This window comes from Oryx dammah, unplaced genomic scaffold (genome assembly GCF_014754425.2).
Source record: "Oryx dammah isolate SB20612 unplaced genomic scaffold, SCBI_Odam_1.1 HiC_scaffold_18, whole genome shotgun sequence".
NCBI lineage: Eukaryota > Metazoa > Chordata > Mammalia > Artiodactyla > Bovidae > Oryx > Oryx dammah.
This window is the reverse complement of record NW_024070202.1, coordinates 93,223,639-93,244,105: the sequence shown is the minus strand read 5'-3', so window position 1 is coordinate 93,244,105 and position 20,467 is coordinate 93,223,639. Positions and strand designations below refer to the sequence as shown.

Sequence of the window (20,467 nt, the reverse complement as noted above, 5' to 3'; positions counted from 1 at the left end):
ATGTTAGTCAAAGGATTGCTGGGCCATCGCCTGTTTCATATTCATCACACAGTCATGGAAATATCTTTTGCAAAGACTGATATAAAGGCCTGTTCTGCTACTGCTTTGTGAAATGGAAGATTGGAATTAGTTGCTTAAATGGAAAATGTTCTCTTGTTGCAGCCTCTTTGAAATGTGCTGCTAGTGGGAGCTGCAGCTTCCTCCTGCTGACTCTGAGCCCCAGGCTTCGGTTGAGATGGTCCTTTCAGAAATGTGGAGCTTAGTTCAAGCCTGGATTTCAGTGGGTAGCACCTGGCATCTGTGGCTAGAAAGTCCTATGAAGTGTAAGTGCTTTATTCTCTCCTTGTAAAGAATCCCTTTTCTTTTCTTCTTTCTGCAGCTTAGCAGAGGGGAAAAGCAGTGAGCAGTGTACTATAGGGTCTACTGTGTCAGGATTTGGTTGCATTTTCTTAATGATTTGGTGATTAAAACAAGATTGCTCGTTGTTTGGATACCAACAGTTTTTAAACCCTCCTGGAATTCAAAATAAAGGGACAAATTATGACCTCTTAATATATAGTACTGGCAGTATCATCCTGGGTAATTTTTCACTGACAGTTTACTTAGAAGATTGTGATATTCAAGTCTCCCAGGTTTCTTTAGAGGTCACTCTTGTCTTTTATTCTTGTTCCAAAGAACAAATATTTGAAAAGAGAGGCACCATTGACCAGTGGGTGGGGCAGCATCAAGACAAACAAGGATGCTTGAAATGAGGAGACAGTTCTTTTTTCACTTTGGTTCCACTTGACACATTTACACCCGGAGCAGTATGGGAATTTTCTAAGACTCTTCGTAGAATTGTCCTAGGAAATACGTATAGCTGCCATCTTAGTTTAGTTAAAAAACAAAAAACTATGATAACATAATGAGCATTAGAAAATGCAGATTTTTTTCTTTGGTTTAGTTGCCTCAGATTACCTGCTTTTCTCACTCTCTTTTTTTTTTCTGTTTCAGAAATACTGGTAATATTTCAAAGTAAGGTAATTCTAGAAAAGATTCCCATTTAGGGAAGACTTTTAAAGTTTTCCTTCCCTGAGATTTTTCTGAGATTCTTAAATCTTCAGGTTTTGGCTAGGAACATATTGAGCTTCATTTCATTGCTAAAGCAAAATATATTGAAAACAAAACCAAGGCTCCATAGAAGAAAGGCAAGCAGAGTTCAGCAAATGAGGACTCTGAATGAAAAACATCTCATCCTTTCAGGGCCCTTGTTTTCTTTATCTGTAAAGAACTGGTTTGCTTGTTTTCTCTTGCTCTTTCACTTTCTAAACATTGTGGATGCTGCTCTTAACAGCTTACTCCTAATCCAGTAAGTATCCCAGCTACCTAGCAAAAGAATAGGCTTTGTGTTGGGGAAGTCAAAGAGGTGTTATTGATTTATGAGATGATGGCATCTTGTCATTTTGCTTCATATTTAGTAATTTAATATATTCGTGTGTGCTTTGTGTACAATAATTTACGACCTTATGGACTATAGCCCGCCAGGCTCTTCTGACCATGGGATTTTTCAGGCAAGAATACTGAACTGGGTTGCCATTTCCTACTCTAGGGGATCTTCCTGACCCAGGGATTGAAACTTGCATCTTCTGCGTTGGCAGGGATTCTTTACCCCTGAGCCACCTGGGAAGCCCCTGATTTAATATAGATTTCTTTATATTGCTCTATCGCTAGGGAATTTTTGAAAAATGCAGAAATAATTAAGGTTGTTCTTCGCAAAGAGTCGAGCGACTTCACTTTTCACTTTCACTTTTTCCTTTTGAAGAGCTTATAATCTATTAGAAAAGATGAGCAAAGGCCCAAATAATTACAATATAAAGTACTACAATTGAACTGTTGCAGTCCAGGGTACCTCAGTAGTAAGGAAAAAGGATTTCTCCTCCAGTATTTTCCTTTATCCCTGGCTTTGTGAGTTTGACTATGATGTGTTTAGCATTTGTTTGGGAGAGTTGGGGGCTGGGTCTTACCCTGTTGCCTCATCTGGGGCATATCGGCTTCAGCACCTCCAGTGTCCAGTGTTCTCATTGGTGGGGCTTTCTCAGTGATTGCCATCCCCTGTTGCATTCACGCTCTGTCTTGCATCTGGTGGGTCTTGTGCAGGATAAATTTTTTTACCCTTCCTTCAGTGGTAGGAGACCTCTGTGGTGGTGGTCTTATTATAGTATGATGGGCTTAAGACCTTGTGCCTGCCCTGTAGGGTGGAGGGTTTCTTCTGTTACCTTTAGTATAATAGCAGTGGGTCTTACTTGTGCTTTGGAGGGTGGGGTGTGTGACAAGGTTTGCTGCCCCTCCCACACTAAATAAGACTTTTATTCAGTAGAGGAGAAGGGTCTAGTCAAGACTTTTATTCAGTAGAGGAGAAGGGTCTAGTCAAGAGCTTTGTGTATCCTTTCTGCAGTTGTAGCTACTCCTGTCCTCTAGGATTGTGCCACCAGAGAGGTTTTCTCTGGTTTCCTGCTCTATCCCTGTTCTTTCTCCTGAATATTTGGTGAAGTTGCGTGGATAAGAGCCTGTGGTGGTGTGAATTCCCCCTGAGTCTCGGGGTTTTATAGTTCATACTAGCCCACTATCAGTCTTTATCAGTTGTTAATAATTTTAATTGAACTTTTACTACCTGGCTCTCTGGTGTTCCACATCTCTCTTCTTTGTCCTGCCACGGTTGACCCAACACTTGTCTTCTGTCTCCTTGGAGAGGTGTCTTTAATTTTTAGTTTACTTGCTTGTCCTGGGACCTGAGCTTCCTGATCATTTAAGAAAAGTTACTATGTTGTTTGATTTTATTTGTTGTTACCTGGAAAGCAGTGTTCTTTTCAATTTTCTACATCTTAGGTAGATGTGGAATTCCACTCAGGCATATAGATTCATTTTAAATCCCACGAGATATTGTTGCTTTATATAATCAGTGTTCACAGATATTTACTCACATACTTAGCCTTTCCATTATTATTCTTCATTCCTTCCTAATTTCCATGTTTCCATCCGGAATTATTTTCTTTCTGCTTGAAGAACACCCTTTAGTTTTAGTATTTTCTTCTTTGTTCTATTAGTAATGAACTCTTTCCTATTCTTCTTTTTTTGTTTGTCTTTTGGTCTCAGAGTGTCTAAATTTTGTTGGATTTTGGAGGGATTTTTTTGCTGGGTATAAGTAACCAACTAACAGTTATTTTCTTTCAGTGCTTTGAAGATACTTGATTCTCATTTTTTATGTTGGCAAGTCAGCTATCGGTCTAATTAACTGTTTCTCTAAAGGTAATACATATCTTTTTCTCTGGCCTTTAAGATTTTCCTTTTTGTCTTTAGCAGTTTTTTAGCAGTGTTACTTCATGTGCTTAGGTCTGGTTTTTCTGTCCTTAGGGTTTACAGATCTTCTTAAACTGTGGCTTGGCTCTTTATCAGTTTGGAAATTCCTCAGCCTTAATCTTTAAATATCGCCCCCACCCCACCCCCACTTTTTTTCTGCTTTTCTCCTGAGGTTTCAGTTATATGTTTGTTAGATTTTTTCACTTATATCCCATATGTCACTTACATTCTTCCCCTTCTTTACCTTCTATCCTTTTTTGAATTTGTACTTCAGGTCTTATTTTTCTATTGATCTATTTTCTAGCATAGTAATCTTTTTTTCTGTTGTCTAATTTGCTGTTTAACCCTTTCATTTGGGTACTAACATATCTTTCAATTCTACTATTTCCCTTTGATTCTTTTTTTTTAAATAGAGTCCATTTCTTAATGGAAATTCCAAATGTCTAATTTATTGAATATGTTAACCAGCTACTTAATTTTCCCCAACTGTTTATTTTGAAAATTCTTAACTTGAAAGAATTGTATTGTGAACACTGATTTATAATAAGCTCTCTTCTCAAACTGCCTGTTCCCATTTGCTTTTTCTGTTTCTTTTTTCCCTTTTGGAATCTTTCAGAATATATTGCAGATTTTATAATGCTGTCTCCCTAAACACTTTTGCATATTGTTTGTAAGAACAAAGACATTCTACTAAACTAAAATCATTGTCATATTAAAGAAATGGAACATTGATCTATAATTTTGTTATCAAATACATAATCCATATTCAATTTTCCCAGTTGTTTGACAGATTCCTTGCTTTTTAAACATTTATTTTCCCTAATACAAGATCCACTCAAGGATAATGCATTGTTTTTAGTTGTTACATCACTTTAATTTCCTGTGTTTTTTTTTTAAATGATAGTGATATTAAAAAACAAATTCAGGCCCATTTTATCTTTGTTCTTAATATGACCCACTTACTATTTTGTCTCATTGTTTTCTCATGATAGTGTTTAGCTTAAGTCGTTTTGGAAGAATCCTGTATGAATGAAAAATTGTTGTTTTCAACAGTGAAAGTGAATCACATTGACTCACTCAAAAGCTGTTCGTCCCATTACTGGTGATACTAAATTTTATCATTTTGATAGAGACATCACAGTTATTTTAGTTCTCATTTGATAATTCTGTTATCTAGATAAGTTATTTTCTATTGTCTGTTTCTACCCCCAGCCCCCTCTTTTGCTTTTATTTGATAAATACTGAATATATTGTTTATGAAAAGTTGAGATAATCAGTGATGTTTTTCTCCTGAGGTAATTTCTTTTGTTTCTGACAGGATTTTATCATAGGACCAGATTCCTTTAGTCTAAAAAGCCCTTAGATTTTGATAGGGATTGCATTGAATCTTCCCTGTAGCTCAGATGGTAAAGAATCTGCCTACAGTACAGGAGACCTGGGCTCGATCCCTGGGTCAGGAAGATCCTCTGGAGAAAGGAATGGCAATCCAGTCCAGTATTCCTGCCTGGACAGAGGAGCCTGGCGGGCTAACATTCATGAGGTTGCAAAGAGTCAGACACGACTGAGCGACTTAGCACTGCTACTGCTGCATTGACTCTGTAGGGAACTTTGGCTAGTTTCAACAGCTGTAGAAGTCTGATCCTTGAACTTAGAATGTCTTCATTATTAGTGTCTTCTTTAATTTCTTTCACAAGTAGTTTTCAGTGTAGTTTTACAACTTGCTTTATTTCTGAATATTTTGTTCTTTTTGGAAGCTCTTGTATATGTGATTGTTTTCTTAATTTCCTCTGCAGCTTAATTATTGTCAGTATTAAAAACAACTGATTTAGGCGTGTTGACTTTGTATTTTGCAACTTTGCTGAATTTCTTTATTATTTTTAATAGGTTTGTGGGGAATCTTGAGTATTATCTACATAAAAGATCATGTCATATGTTAGCAATGATCATTTTACCTCTTGTTGTCCAATTGGAATGCCTTTTGTTTCTTTTTCTTGCCTAATAGCTCTGGCTAAGAACTTCCAGTACTGTGCTGAATAGAAGTGGGCATCTTCTTTTTGTCCCCGAGTTTTTTAAAGTTTTTTAAAAGAGTTTTGAAAACTTTTCAGTCTTTGAACTTCGAAATGATATTCATTCTGGGTTTTTCATAGGTAGTCTTTATTATGTTGTGACAGTTTCCTTCTTTAATATACTGTTGAATTTGGTTTGCTACTATTTAAGTTTTTTCTTTTTTTGCATCAGTATTCCTAAGGGGTATTGTTGATTTGTAAGGTTTTTTTTTTTTTTTCCCTGTAGTATTTTTGTCTGGCTTTGGTATCAGGGTAATGGTGACCTCATAGAATTGGGAAATGTTTCCTCGCTTTTTCAGTTTTCGGAGTGAATCTGAGAAGGATTGGTGTTAATCCTTCTTTAAATATTTGATAGAATTCACCAGTAAAGTCACCTGGGCTTTTCTTTGTTGGAAAGTTTAGATTACTGATCCAGTCTGTTCACTCATTATAGTAATATAGTCTGTGCATATTTTCTGCTGCTTCATGATTCAGTCTTGGTACATTGTATATTTCTAGGAGTTTGTCCATTTCATCTGGATTATCCAGCTTGTTAGTGTACAGTTCATAGTATTTCTTATAATCTTTTTTATTCCTGTGAAATTAGTAGTAATGTCTTTACCTTCGTTTCATTTCCTTTTTCTTAGTTAAAATCTAGCTAAAGGTCTTCCCAGGTGGCTTAGACAGTAACAAATTCATCTGTAATGCAGGAGACCTGGGTTCGATCCCTTGGTCAGAATGATCCCCTAGAGAAGGGAATGGCTACCCACTCCAATATTCTTGCCTGGAAAATTCCATGGACAGAGGAGCCTGGCAGGCTACAGTCCATGGGGTCGCAAAGAGTTCGACATGACTGAGCGACTAACACTTTCAAAGGTTTGTCAATTTTGTTAATCTTTTTCAAGAATCAAATCATGGTTTTTCTATGTTCTATTCTATTTATCTTTGTTCTAATCTTTATTATTTCCTTTCCTATTCTAGCTCTGGGCTTAGTTTTTTCTTTTTCCTTTTTTTCTAGTTCTTTAAGATATAAAATTAGGTGGTTGTTTTGAGATATATTATTTTCATTTAAGTGTATATGTATAGCTATGAATTTCCCTTTTAGCACTGTTTTCACTCCATGGACAGAGGAGCCTGGTGGGCTACAGTCCACGGGGTCGCAGAGTCAGACACGACTGAACGACTTCACTTTCACTGTCACTTTCACTCCATCTTGGATATAAGTTTTGGTATGTTGTTATTTCTATTTTCATTTGTCAAGATGTCTTATTAATTTCCCTTCTTTGACCCATTGGTAGTTTAATAATTGATATTTAGTTTTTTCATATTTGTTAATTTCCAGTTTCATTTCATTTTGCTTTATTTATTTATTTGGTTGTGTGGCGTCTTAGTTGCCACACATGGGATCTTCGTTGCATCATACACATCTTTCCTTGTGGCAGGAGGGCTCAGTAGTTGCAGCTTGCTGGCTCTAGAGCACAGACTCCGTAGTTGGGTGCACAGGCTTAGTTGCCTGGCAGCATGTGGAACCCCAGACCAGGGATCAAACCTATATCCCCTGCATTGGCAGATGAATTCTTAAACATTGGACCATCAAGGAAGTTCCCTTTTTACATTTATTAAGACTAATTTTGTGGCCTAACATTTGGTTTATCCTGGAGAAATTTTAGCCTTTTTGAGGTACATTTCCTGTTTCCTGTACTGGCCCCAACTGGAAATCTGGACTATTTACCAGTCCTCTTCCTTGGTGAGCTCTGAATTCCACTTTTTATCTCCCCATTCTTGTGAGATTCCCCCAAACTCTTCAGCTTCTTAAGCCTCTTGTCTTCCATTTCAAATACATAAATGCCTTGAGGGGAGAGGTAGAGCCAAATATTAGGCTGAACTCTCCTCTTTCTTGTCTCTGGAATCTGTAGCTCATGTTCTAGATGTTTTGGTAGTTCTGATGTCTTCAAACTAGTTCTTTTGATATTTAATTCATTTTTTTTGGAAAATTGATGTAAAGCCAGCTAGTATGGTAAAACCAGTGTTGAGATACTTGATTAGTTCTATGAACGTTACAGCTTCAGATTGTTTAGGGAGCATGTAGTGCATGAAACTAACTCCTGTATATTAAAAAGCTTCACTGTGCTTTCCAAAAAAGAAATGTAATTTAAATTTTTACAAAAACGATTTTATGATAACATCTGCATCTTCATTTTTTAAATGTATGCCTTGGGGATACCTTGTATTAGGGCTGCAAATTCATATTTATTCTTAAAGACAGTTCCAAAGGACATGTTAAATAATATTCAGACATCATCAACGATGCTTGAAAAATAAATCTTTGCATCCGTACATCCAAGTTAACAGTTCTGCAGAGGGGCATAGCTGTTTTGTTTTGTCTTTTGGTTCTGCCCTTCATTTTTGAGATCTCTATTTTTAAGGACATAAGGGTATTTGTCAGAAATACAGATAAAATTTATACAGAAATACAGTTAAATATTAATAAGAAAGATATGATTGATGTTTTTTGCTAGTTTCTGCCATTCAGATTAAAGCACAGCATGACACTGCACCATCAATGCACTTTTCCGCAAGGGTTCTAACCTGGTGTGTTGACAGGTTTCACTAGAGAGAAAGACTTCATACCACTTTAATCCAATAAGCAGTACTGAGTTTTGTTCTGTTTCTTAAACACAGATATAGGAAAACCACACAAAGCAAATGTATAACTTGTTGAATTAAGGTAGATGTTTTGAGTGACTTAATCTTCTTTCTCTCCCTGTTCTGTAGAGGAATCTGGGTCATTTGACCTCTTGAGTTTCCCTACAATCTTGATTTTGTTTATTATGTAGTTAGGATGCAGTTCTACTCTCCTGTGTATTTCCTGCAGATTGCCACCTGGATCCTGAGGCTTAATGAGATACAGGTTTGTTCCTCTGTCCTTGTGGTGATCTGCTCTTTCAACAGGAAGCACATGATGTCTGATTGTCTGTCTTTATGATCTACTACTGTGAAACAGATTATCCTGAACTCTCAAGACTTTGTGACTTAAACCAGAAACCATTTCATTGTATCTCATACCTTTGTAGGTCATGAACGTGAGGAAATTCAATCAGAGCTCTGTGAATGATTCTTCTCCATGAGGCTCCATTTGGTGGATGCACTCTTCTGCAGGTTCTGAGATGACTTCAGTTACATGCTTGACACTCTGGTGGCAATGGCTGGAAGACTTGACTTAGTTGGGCTTCATTTGCTTTCCATGTAGTCTTAGGCCTCTTTCCGGTCTCTCTAGCAGAGTAGACTCAGTTTTCTTAATAGTAAATGTTCAAGAATTTAAGGGCTTCCCTTGTGGCTCAGCTGGTAAAGAATCTGTGTGCAATGCAGGAGACCTGGGTTCGATTCCTGGGTTGGTGAAGATCCCCTGGAGAAAGGAAAGGCTACCCACCCCAGTATTCTGGCCTGGAGAATTCCATGGACTAGTCCATGGGGTTGCAAAGAGTCAGACACATCTGGGTGACTTTCACTTCAAAGAATTTAAAACTACCACAGTAACCAATGAATATTTTGGGGAGATAGTTTGTTGTATTTTATCATTTAGCCCTGAGTCTTGCTTGTAGCAGTTATTTCTGAGGTGTTCTAATGGTGGTGATTTTCTATTCCCCTCCTTTCCTTTTATTAACTAGCATTCTTCTGTTAAAAAAAAAAGATGTCTTATGTCCTGCAAATAACCTCTTCTCATTTATTTGTTACTCACATCAGTGTGTACTCATGGATTTTGTTTTATTTTGAATTATCCAATAGTATCATAATTTGTTACTCCCAGGTTTTGTAGTTTAGGCCATTGAGAGTTTTTTTGGCATCTATGTCCTTTAGTTTTTAAAATATTTTTTTGGCCTACATTCCTTGTAGTGATGTTGTTCTGCTCATTGTTGTTCCTGCCCCACCCTCACCCCCACCCATTGCTATATATATGGCATTTGAACTCAGTGGTTTCTTTTTTGTGAAATTAGTTTTTTTTTTTTTTTTTTTAACTTTTAGAAGGAGGCATAGCTAAGGAAGTAGTATCTCCAACTTCATAGAGCTTTCTTTTCTGTTGTTTTCAGATAGTATTTACAGATACGGTGGTTTGATTTCTAAGATTTCCTAGCTTTGTTCCTTCTTTTTTCCCTTTGTCTCTGTTGTACTGTTCTGTATAATATTCTTTTCACAGCAGTTTCTCCTCATTTGGGGCCTTGCCCTGACTTCAGGTTTAAGAATTGATAGAGGCTAGGCGGTTCCATCTCCTATGTAAATAGGCCTGTTTTACTCACTTGCTTTTGGATTGGGCAAAACCTTTTCTGTTTTCAGCTGCAGTCTTCAGATGGTTTCTCTGTGTTTTCTAGTGACTGCCTGTTGACACTTTCGGTGTTCTCTACTCTTAGATCCATTAGATACCTTGTTGTTTCTCTCTGCTTCTATTTTTACTAAGGTTGAAACAGACCTTTACTAAGGTCTTACAGATGTCACTGGCATGTCCCCATCCACTTATGTTTTGGGGTTCTTGGAGATAACTAGATAATACCTAGTTTTGTTGTAAATGTCTATAGTGTTTTGGTTTTGCTCTTTAATTGCTCTAGTTTTCATGAGGGCACTTATGGTTATTCTAAGGCTTGCTGTTGGCTATTTTTAAAAATATCAATTTGAGCAAGATATATTTTGATGGCATATTAAATCATAGATATTCTTAGGTTTTGGTTAAATAATGAATGGCTAAAAACTATGTGGCTTGGAAGATTTTTTGTGACGTGGTAGGGATAAAAAGTACAAAAAATTAATAAATACATTTTATCAAGAAGGAAGTTAATATTTCATGCTTGGTTTTCAACAACTTATTACTTGATTAAATCTAAGTTTTATGTCCTAAACATTGTGAGTTTTAGAGTCTCTTTTCAGTTTACTTTGGGAACTTATATAGGCCATTTCTTTGACTTTCCATTTATCTTTGGAAAGATCTTGAAGAATCGTTGTGTATTACTTGTGAAGTGCTGTCTTCATAAGAAATTAAGTAGATAAATCTATGTGATCTCTCTCTGTAGTTGGCTCTGTTATTGAATTGAGATTGAAAAAAATTTTCAGTCTGTTATTACCAGCCCATTTTAGCCTGCTCCCATGAAGAGGCAGTTTGGTATAGTTTATCAGTTGTTAATTAGTTGCCTACTTTATACTGAATGAGTTTGTTCCCAGAGTGTCTTTCAAAATAAAACTTTTTAAAGTCTTACAAGTTTTTATAGCTTGTAAAGAGACCAAATTCTGTGCTTTCGTTCTATTTGTTATTTCCATAGATGCTCCTGTGAAAATGATTTTAGTAGCATATATAGCACTTTGGCAGATATAAAAACATAAGAAAATTAAGTATGTGAGATAGTTTTTCTGCTGTTTTAGTCAGCAACTAAATATTGAAATGTAGGCCTATTTAAATGTGAAATACCAATATATTCTCCTATTTATGGATGTTATGATAGCTTCCAAATACAATTCTCAGAGTGAACAAAAGCTTACTTATTTTAAATGGATAAGAGAAGAAATATCCAACTTATAGATTAACATTGGGAGCTATACAATGACATTTTAGTTTTATTAGAAACTTTGAGACATTTTTCTTTATACTGTCCCCCTCTACACGATTAATAATTCTAATCAGCAAGACTTAGATCTCTTTATTCAATTGATAACTTTCATGCCTTCCTAGAATCAAGATTTTAGGTAGTACTTTTGTTGAGCTCAGCCTATAAAAATATGCAGTAGTTTGAAGTTTTGACTGAATTGGTTGGTAATTTATCTTTCAGATTTTTTCTTTCATTATACTTTAGTCTAAATAAGTTTGTATGTGTATTGAGGTTGCATGGCATTAAAGTTGTTTAGAAAAGTAGTTTTTATGACTTTTTTTTTCTGTCACTTTTAGGTTCATGCATGGGAGATTTCAGACCAGTTGTTACAGATCCGGCAAGATGTAGAATCATGCTATTTTGCTGCACAGACCATGAAAATGAAGATTCAGACCTCATTTTATGAGCTCCCCACAGACTCTCATGCCTCTTTACGGGACTCATTACTAACTCATATCCAGAACTTGAAAGACTTGTCACCTGTTATTGTAACGCAGGTAAATCCTATGCTTCTCATTAGGAAAATTTGTAAGGCCATTTGGAATTATCAGGTTAATTTTGATTAGCAATGCTAGGCCATGAAAAGTGATGTTAACTTTTTAAAGACTCATTGCTGTATTAGAAGTGAATAGAATGTGAAAAATTTACATCTTTGTATTTATCTTTGATATCAGACTAACTTAAATAACAAAATTGAGGGAGGTGTTTAGGTTTTCACAGTCACATTATGTGTGTGTGCACATACACAGACACACTCTTATTACTTTGTAGATGATAAAGTATTGTCCTGGGTCAGAGGTGTACATAGGTGCCTTTTTAAAAAATCCTTGCTGGACTGATTAGCTATTAAAAAGTCTTATGAATGAAATGGTAAACTACAGCATCTGGCTTTTCCACCTTAGATAGGGAAATACATTACAAAGGAAAAGTGGACGACACTTCAGTGAATACATACTCACATGTGTTCTCTGCCTGGCATAGAAGTGCTCTTGAAGAGGAAGGAGGCTTTTGCATAAGACTTCAAGATAAGAAATGAAAGCAGAAGGGATATGGCACTCTTACTGAGTGAGTCAAAGGGCTGACTGTCAGTAGCTTTGGCTTTTTGACAAAGTATAAGTCCATGAAGTTCTATGGTATTGCCAAATAAAAGTAAGTATTGATATAATCTGAGGAAAATCTACAGTCTGTTCTTTCTGACTTCTTTTTGTTATGTTTTAATTTGGTTTTACATTTTTAAAGGTTAAATTTTAAATCCCAGCAATTTGTAGTTAACCCAGAATGTACATGATACATAGTTGTAGGAGTGAGAAGAAGAGTGGTATCCCAGTCTAAGTTGCCATATTGTTTGGAAGACATTTAGTTTCTTTGCGTTCCAGTTAATATTGTTGGTAACTCTCTTTCTGTTCTGTCTATTCATTTATTTAATCTCTCTTTTTACTCAGCTGGCTTTAGCAATAGCAGACCTTGCCCTACAGATGCCTTCCTGGAAGGGATGTGTACAGACATTGGTGGAAAAGTAAGTAGCTTGTTTGACTGTATGCTGGCGTTTGGAATTAGCATTAACCTACATAGAGAAATTTGTTAGCAAAAGCTGGACATTTGGATTATTTCCTCCAACTTTCCAGTATTCTTGCCAGGATAATCCCCTGGACAAAGGAACTGGTGGGCTATAGTCCATGGGGTTGCAAAAAGTCAGACATGACTGAAGGGACTGAGCATGCCCAAACTTTGGCATAGGATTATTTACTATTAACCTTTGTTACAGTATAAGAAAATGATTTAAAATTTAAATACTCCAGAAGTATGTCATATGGAACATTAAAGACTCATATAGTTTACACACACACACCCCCACCCCCATACCCACCCACACTCTTCTTGAATTAACTACAACAAAACCTTTTGTTGTCTAGTGGTTCACTCCCACTAACTGTCATATCTATGGTCTTTATAAAAATATAGTCAGAATGTTTATTCTTACTAATTGGGATTCATTTCATGTCTATAAAAAGGACAGTATTATTTTTAGATATATGGAGCTTGCTGCTTTGAATAAAGCATTTCCTCATGATCTTGGCAAGATAATCTTGATATTTGCTTGCATTTTGGCATTTGGTTAGGAAATTATTTTTAAACAAAGTGCATGTCCTTTTTACTACCAACTATAGTGTGTCACTAAAACCTTTATGTAGATAGTTTATTTTTTGTTTTAAGAAACTTTTAATTGATAATATTATGCATGCTCCTTGAAAACATTCTAGCAGTATGGAAGCTTTCAAAGTAAAAAGCAAATACTTTCGTCTCTTCCTATTCATATATTTTATAAGTAACCACTATTAGTGACTTACTGTATAATCCTCTAGACTTCCCTTTAAGCATTTTAAAATAAAGAGGTGCATACATGTATTAATATGCATAAACATGTATTTTCTTCAGTTATATGTAATAATATGTTTCATATACTTTTTTTGTGGACATCTTACGTTATGACATAGATACTCATTATAATGTCTATATATTCTCCATTGTATGATGACTGTAACCTTTTTTATCCTAATATGAAGGACCTTTACATTTTCTCAGTATTTTTGCTATTATTAAAAAAAAAAAAATACTTGTGCATATACATCTCCATGGGTGTGTGAGATTTTTCTGAAAGATAAATTTCTGCAAGTGGAATTGCTGGGTCATAAATTATTGTGCAAGTTGAAAGTTTGATTTCTAGATGTCTCTCCAAAAGAGTGTATTGGGTTTTTCTCCCCTTTAACTATAGTGAGAATTCTACTTTCCTGTCATGGGTTATTCTGATGGCTGTTTTTATCTTATGTGATTGTGTATTTTTGGGCTCTAAATAATTTATAGCTCCCCTCTTTTCTTCCCTAGATATAGCAATGATGTAACTTCTCTGCCTTTTCTGCTGGAGATCCTTACAGTATTACCTGAAGAAGTACATAGTCGTTCCTTACGAATTGGAGCTAATCGGCGTACAGAAATTATAGAAGATTTGGCCTTCTATTCTAGTACAGTAGTATCGCTATTGGTATGTTTGAAATACTGAGTTGTTGCCTATGTGCAAAAAGCTTTGGTGGTTATTTTGTAACTCAGTAGCACTATTGTAAAATAGCTTTCTTAGCAAAATTTGGCAATGATAATACTATGGTGTTTATATAACACTTTACAATTAAAAAATACTTCAGAAACTATACTTTTTGAGCTTCTAAGTAATGCTGTCAGTGTGGTATTATCTCCATTTTATGAATGAGAAACAGGTTTTAGAATTACACAACTGCTAATTCAGAATTTGAACTCAGGTCTTCTGATTACATATCCCTTGTTCTCCTCCTTCCTGCTACCAGCTGTAGGCTCTTGAGTAAGGACTGTGCTCCAGGAACTGCATATAAATTTACTTTAGGAAAGGATCCTCTCTAAGGAATAAATTGAGAGTTTTTGATAGGGTGGTGGTACAGGACTTTACTTGACCTTTGAATAATATCATATTTATAGAATATACTGTTCTTATCCTTTTTGATTAGGTGGAAATCTTAATGTCCTCGACCAGGGTAGGTAAATTTATGGTTCATGGGCTGTTTGTAGATGAAGTTTTACTGGGACACAGTCATGCCCGTTCAGTTACATGTCTGTGGCCATAATTTTGGGCTAACACAGCAGAATTGAGTAGTTTTCACAGAGACCATATGGTCTGCAAAGCCTAAGATATTTACTATCTGACCCTTTTGTGGAAAAATTTTGCTGATTCCTGAACTAATAATTGGTATTAAATTGATTATTTAGCCCATATACCACTTTTAGGTCTTGTGTCTAGGTCAATTTTCTTGACAGTGTGGTTATAGTAGATTATTTTTCAGGAATGTATTTCAGTACTTCACCATCATAGAACTTTTCATTTGAAAAACAAAGTTTTGTTTACAATTGTGTTCATTAGAAGTTGATTGGAAAATTATTTTTTTAAGTTAAATATGTTTTCAATTAACCATTTATTTTAAAGAAATCGTGTAATAGAAAGTTAGAAAATATAGATAATCAAGTTACATTCAAACCATCTATCATGCTGTTAATCCTTTAGTATGTATCCTCTGTGAACATGTATACAGATTTTGAAAATCCAAATGAGAATATGCTTCACCCACCCTTCTGGAGCCTGCTTTTCCAGTCCTCCAGCTTCATCTTTCCATTTCAGAAAATTTTTATATCATCTAATAAATACCTAGACCATATTCACATTTCCTGAGTTGGTCCTAACATATTATTTGTAGCATTTTTTCATATCAATAACTAGTCTAGAACCATGCCTTGTATCGAGTTGTTATGATCACATTTCCTCTTCTTCCTTTTTTCAAAATGACACTGATTTGTTGAGACTGGACTAGTTGTTTTATAAAGCATCTTCTTACCTCCGGGATTGTCTTTGTCTTTGTGTCATTTAGTTTGTTTTTCTGTTCTCTATAATTTCTCTAATTGGAAGTTACATCTAGAGCAGCCCTACTCAGTAGGAATTCCTCAAGAGAATTAAGCCTTAAATGCCCTAAGGTATCTATAGTTTCTCCTATATACCATTCATAGGATGATTGAGAAAATAGACACTCAAATCATTTTCTGCAGGACTTAATTCTTTCCCAGGAACTTGGTAAGAAAGACTGAAAGACTTTGATGGGTTAGTTTTAAAAGGTTAAATATTTTTAGCTAGAAAACAACTTAGATATTTCATGCTGCAATTTATCAGAAGATATGCTTTTTGGTTGACCTTCTGTTAGTGATGCTATGCTAGGATTGACTAGATTAGAATGATGACAGTTTGATTCTTCCATTTATAAAGTTTGTTTCTCCCCTTACAATATAATGCAGTTTGTATGAATGTTAAATTCTAAGTTTATAATCCTTGCCTTAATACATGGTTTGCAAAATAAAGTTTTGCTAATTCTTTCTTTCTACATGTATATTAACATTCTTCTGAGTTCCCACTAGACAGGCAGGATGAATCTTTAATTTTTAATTATTCTGTTTTCTCTATAAGGATTTTGTTTTAAAGATGACTTAAATGTTGCTTTTTCCCCTTGACTTTCTCTTTATGGTGTATTATGGGCCCATGAGTTTCATTGATTCAGGGTCTTTGCTTAAGTTATTCTTTTGATGCTTTAAATGTTACAACTTTGGCCACTGGAGCATATCTTTATTTCCTCACAGAAAAAGATAACTAGTATTCACCTAGTATCAGTTTGGGTCCAGTCAGGAGAGAGAAACCACCTATTAATTTATTGGGACTGTTCAATATAAAGAATGTTTAACTATTAACAGGCATCTGTAGTAACAAGGGATTGTCTAGTAAGAGGTAAAGAGAGCTCTAAAGAATATAGAAATAAAACAGATACAAGGAGCAGTCATTAAGGTCACGGCTAAGATAGAGTTTCTAGGGAAGGAAGAGTTCACCCCTCTTCCAGGACTGAGATTCAAACCCTGTTGGTGATGGTTTGTTCATGGTTAAGAAGTCACTGTGGTACTACATGCCACTGAAAATCTCTCCTCTCAAACTTGCTAAAAATCTGCTTTCTAGGAAGACCAAGGAAGTTGTTAGGGAAGGTATCTCACCAGAGGCACTGTGCAACAAAATCAGCTGGGTGTGGGAATGCCAGCGGAAGCTACTGGCCACTGTGCACTGTAGGCACTGGAGAAGCTAAGTGCGCTGAATCTGTTGCTAAAGAACAATGTACGTTCCTTAGGAGCCAGGAGCAGTCTGCTGAAAAACTGTTGGTGAGGATGAGAGTTGGTGCTGGAGAAAGTGCTGGCCAATGTACTGCAAGAGCTGGACACCAGAGAAGCTATGAGTCTGGGGCTGAAGAGCCTGCATGTTCTTTAGAAGGCTGCTTAGTGAGCACACTAGAATGAGGAAGCAAAACCCTTTTCCTTCTGCACTTTCTCTTTAGTGACCTTCTGACAAAAAGTTAGTGCCAGTTGGCACAGGAAAAAATATTTAAAGGACCCATATCCATTTTCACAGAGTAGTTCTAAAAGGGTGAATTTGGAGCTGAGAGGCAATACCTCTGCAGCGGGCCACGGTCTTGCCTTTTAACTTAGCTCCCATAGGTGCTCTTTTACACATATTTAAACATGAGTGCAGTGGTGTAACAAGCAGATAGAAAATATGGAACTACTACAGTCCTCACTTATATTGATTACAAGGCTATAATTGGTATATATGGCTTTTTTCTTCCACAACTCATTTCATGTTTTCTCTGCTGCTATAGGTTGACTATTTGTGTGTGCCCCTGCCTCGAAATTCATATGTTGAAAACGAATCCCCAAGGTGATGGTATTGGAGATGTGGCCTTTCGGAGGTGCTTAGGTCATGACAGTGGAGCCCTCATGAATGGGATTAGTACCCATATAAAAGAGACCCCAGACAGCTCCTTTCCCGTTTATGCCATGTGAAGACACAGTAAAAAGACAGTTGTTTATGAAACAAGGAGCAGGTCCTCAGCAGAGACTGGTGCCTTGATCTTGGACTAACAGTCTCCAGAACTGTAAGAAAGATTTCCATTGTTTTATAAGCCACCTATTCTGTATTATTCTGTTCATAGCAGCCTGAATGGACACCTGCCCTGACCAGAAACTTCGCTGCTTGGGATTCTTTACTCTGTGAAGTTACCCAAGACTTCATTCCCAAAAAGTCTGAGCCCTCAATCATCCTGCCTTGTGGATTGTTGTTTCTGTAGTTTTCCATTAACCTTTTAGGCATGGAAGTAACAAAGAGACTCCCTAGAAAATCCTCTGGGTTCCAGACCTAGAACTCCTTGCTTTGATTATATAGAAGCAATACAGTGTTTCACTGGTAATTGTGATTTGTCACTCTAGTCTGTAAAGTAACTCCTTTTCCTGTTGGTTCAGTGGCATAAGAAGCTCCCATTGTCCAGGTGGTAGTCTTACATTCCAATTCACTGGAATTATTTTTGAGTTGCCTGGTGGAAACATACCTTCTTTGGGACCCAGATCTCCAAACTAATAGAGCTCAGAGTTGCCCATTACTGTACTTCCTTTATTCTGATATGAGTTTCTTGATTTGATATGATACCATCATGGTTAGGTGTGGTATTCTTTGAGTCTATGAATGATAATGCTGACAGAAGCATTACAAGCAGGGAAGACAGTTCTACATCCAGAATTTGGGTCTATTCCTATGAGAACGAATCTCTGCTTCCTCCATGATAGAAGCCAATATAATCAGTGAACCTGGTCCCCATGGCAGTTGGTGCCACTGGGGACTCAGTGTTCGTCTCTGCTGTTGACAGACACTCATCAGCAGTGTTTACCTGTTAAGCCTTGGTAAAGTGGAAATCCATGTTAATATATGTTTAGCCTCCATCCCTACTACTCTGGCCACTTTGTTTATGAGCCTATTGAGCAAGCACTGGATGGCTAGGGAAAGAGGCTGACATTGTTAGAGTTTGTCATTTTGTCTATCTATCATTGGGAAATTCCATTATAGTGATGCTCTGGTGGGTATTCACATCGGGCAGAAATCTGTGCCCATTTATATGTCATTCATATACCTCTTTCTCAGACTTGCTTGTCACCAGTCTTCCAATCTTGTTTCTACCAAATCCCTGATCATCCATCCAAATGATTGACAAGGGTCCATGAATAAGTGGCGATCCGAATTTCTGGTCATCTCACTGCAGACATGGTGGACAGCTATACATACTGCTTGAAATTATGGCCACTAGGAGGGTTTTCCTTCAGCACTGGCCTTCACTGTGGCCCCGGAGTGGGCCTATAATGCTGTAGCTGTCTGCCTTCAGGTGGTACCAGCATATGCAGATCAATCTGTAATCCAGACTTGAATGTTTTCTTCTTCAGTTATCCAGCTGTAAGGACACCCCAGGAGGCCACAGGCATGGACTGAAGGGGGTGAATCAATGCAAGAATAAGTGGTGTCAGAGAATCTGAGCCACCTATACTCATGTAACATTTTTGTAGCTTCCAAATCTTCCTATATTCAACCTCTTTATATCATTTTCATCTGATGACAAGTCTCTGTTATGCATGCCCAATCTTAAAACTAGGTAGTTCAGACAATACTTAGTTCATGGTGGGAAGCTCAGGCCACATGATCACCTGATGTCCTATGGATAGGCCTGCCCAGGTCTTATAGCAAGCCAGAAGCTGATTTTCAAAAGACAAATAGTTACCTGCAGAAGAGTGCATAGATTTGTTCCAAAATTCTAGATATTTGTACTATGATGTTCCTATTGGTACTTCCCAGAGACTCCATACACTCACTAAATGAAGACTCTCAAAGAAGTATACTTGTGTCAATGTTTGGCTCAATCTAGTGTTATAGTCCAGCCTTCCTCAGTCTAACACCTTTCTGCGTGTTTCCTAGATTTCTTCAGACGCATATAAGTAAAGTTTCACAGTTCTATTGGTGTATAAGTTGTTTCCTCCTGTTCCCCTAGAACATTCTGAGATTTGACCCTAGTTTATGAGTGTTATTGGGGATGTTTGTGGAAGGTGTTGAAGAGATTGGGCATCTTCTTCATCTTCTTTCAAGGCCTCTGTCTCAGCTTCAAAGCCCTGAGGAAGGCTTGTCTTAGACACTGGAAGGCAGAGGCTACTTCTGTTGGAAAGGGAGACTCAAAGTGACTTGGATTACCAGTTTCATTAGGGTCCAACTGGGTGTCCCCATTCCAAACTTCAGAAGTCTGCTGTTTACCTGTCAATTTCAGGACTTTGACATGAGAAACTTGGTAGGACTGTAAATTCAACTGTTGTTTGTAATTCAGCAAGCCACACAATTAAATTTTGTATATGAGTTTGAGCAATATTATAAGAGCTTCATTTAGAGCTGTCATGGAAGTTTGCTAGTTCTTAGACTGTGACTTGAGCTGGGTTAACAGACCCAAGCTTGTAATTTTGTAAGCACTCAAATGACTAAAAAAAATTCAGCAGCCACTGTAGTCCTTATAGTTATTATTACTGCCATGATGATCAAGTGCATTTAGCTACTTGGACTTGATTTAGCACTTCATCATAATCGATGACAGATGATATCATCATGATATCTGGAAAATATTGATATATCCTTGTGGGACTTAATAAACTGTATAAGTCTCTTGTGTCTTTTGTCATGTTTTAGAACTTAGAGGATGAAATTAGTCCACAATTACCAAGAAAAATATGTCCTTGGCTGTGATAGCAGATACTGAAGACTTCTTAGAACTTTTTTCATTTAGTTCCCCCATGTTCTCTTTAATGTTTTTATTCTATCTTTTCATCTTGTCAGTATTACACTTTGTGGTCCATTCAAATGGACTTACTCCTAAATATTGTATTGAACTTTAAAATTTTTTAAAATATTATTCTTCTTGCTCTTGAACTAATCCTGGACTCTAATATTTTTCTCCCTTCATTTATTCTCCATTTTGTTAATTCAAGATCAATTAT

At 36.6% G+C, this 20,467-nt stretch overlaps 1 protein-coding gene across 2 annotated transcripts in view; it reads left to right on the top strand.

Annotated features, from left to right (window-relative positions):
- TNPO3 (transportin 3) overlaps window positions 1–20,467 on the top strand; it is an 83,074-nt gene that overhangs the window by 16,559 nt on the left and 46,048 nt on the right. The window contains exons 1-4 of one of the 2 annotated variants that reach the window (XM_040259609.1): window positions 168–323; window positions 11,308–11,508; window positions 12,454–12,527; window positions 13,895–14,051. In XM_040259609.1, coding sequence (XP_040115543.1) covers window positions 11,386–11,508; window positions 12,454–12,527; window positions 13,895–14,051 — 354 coding nt within the window. In that variant the 5' untranslated portion in view covers window positions 168–323; window positions 11,308–11,385. Of the gene's footprint in view, window positions 1–167; window positions 324–11,307; window positions 11,509–12,453; window positions 12,528–13,894; window positions 14,052–20,467 lie in introns of those variants that run through there. The other variant, XM_040259608.1, reaches the window with a different exon arrangement.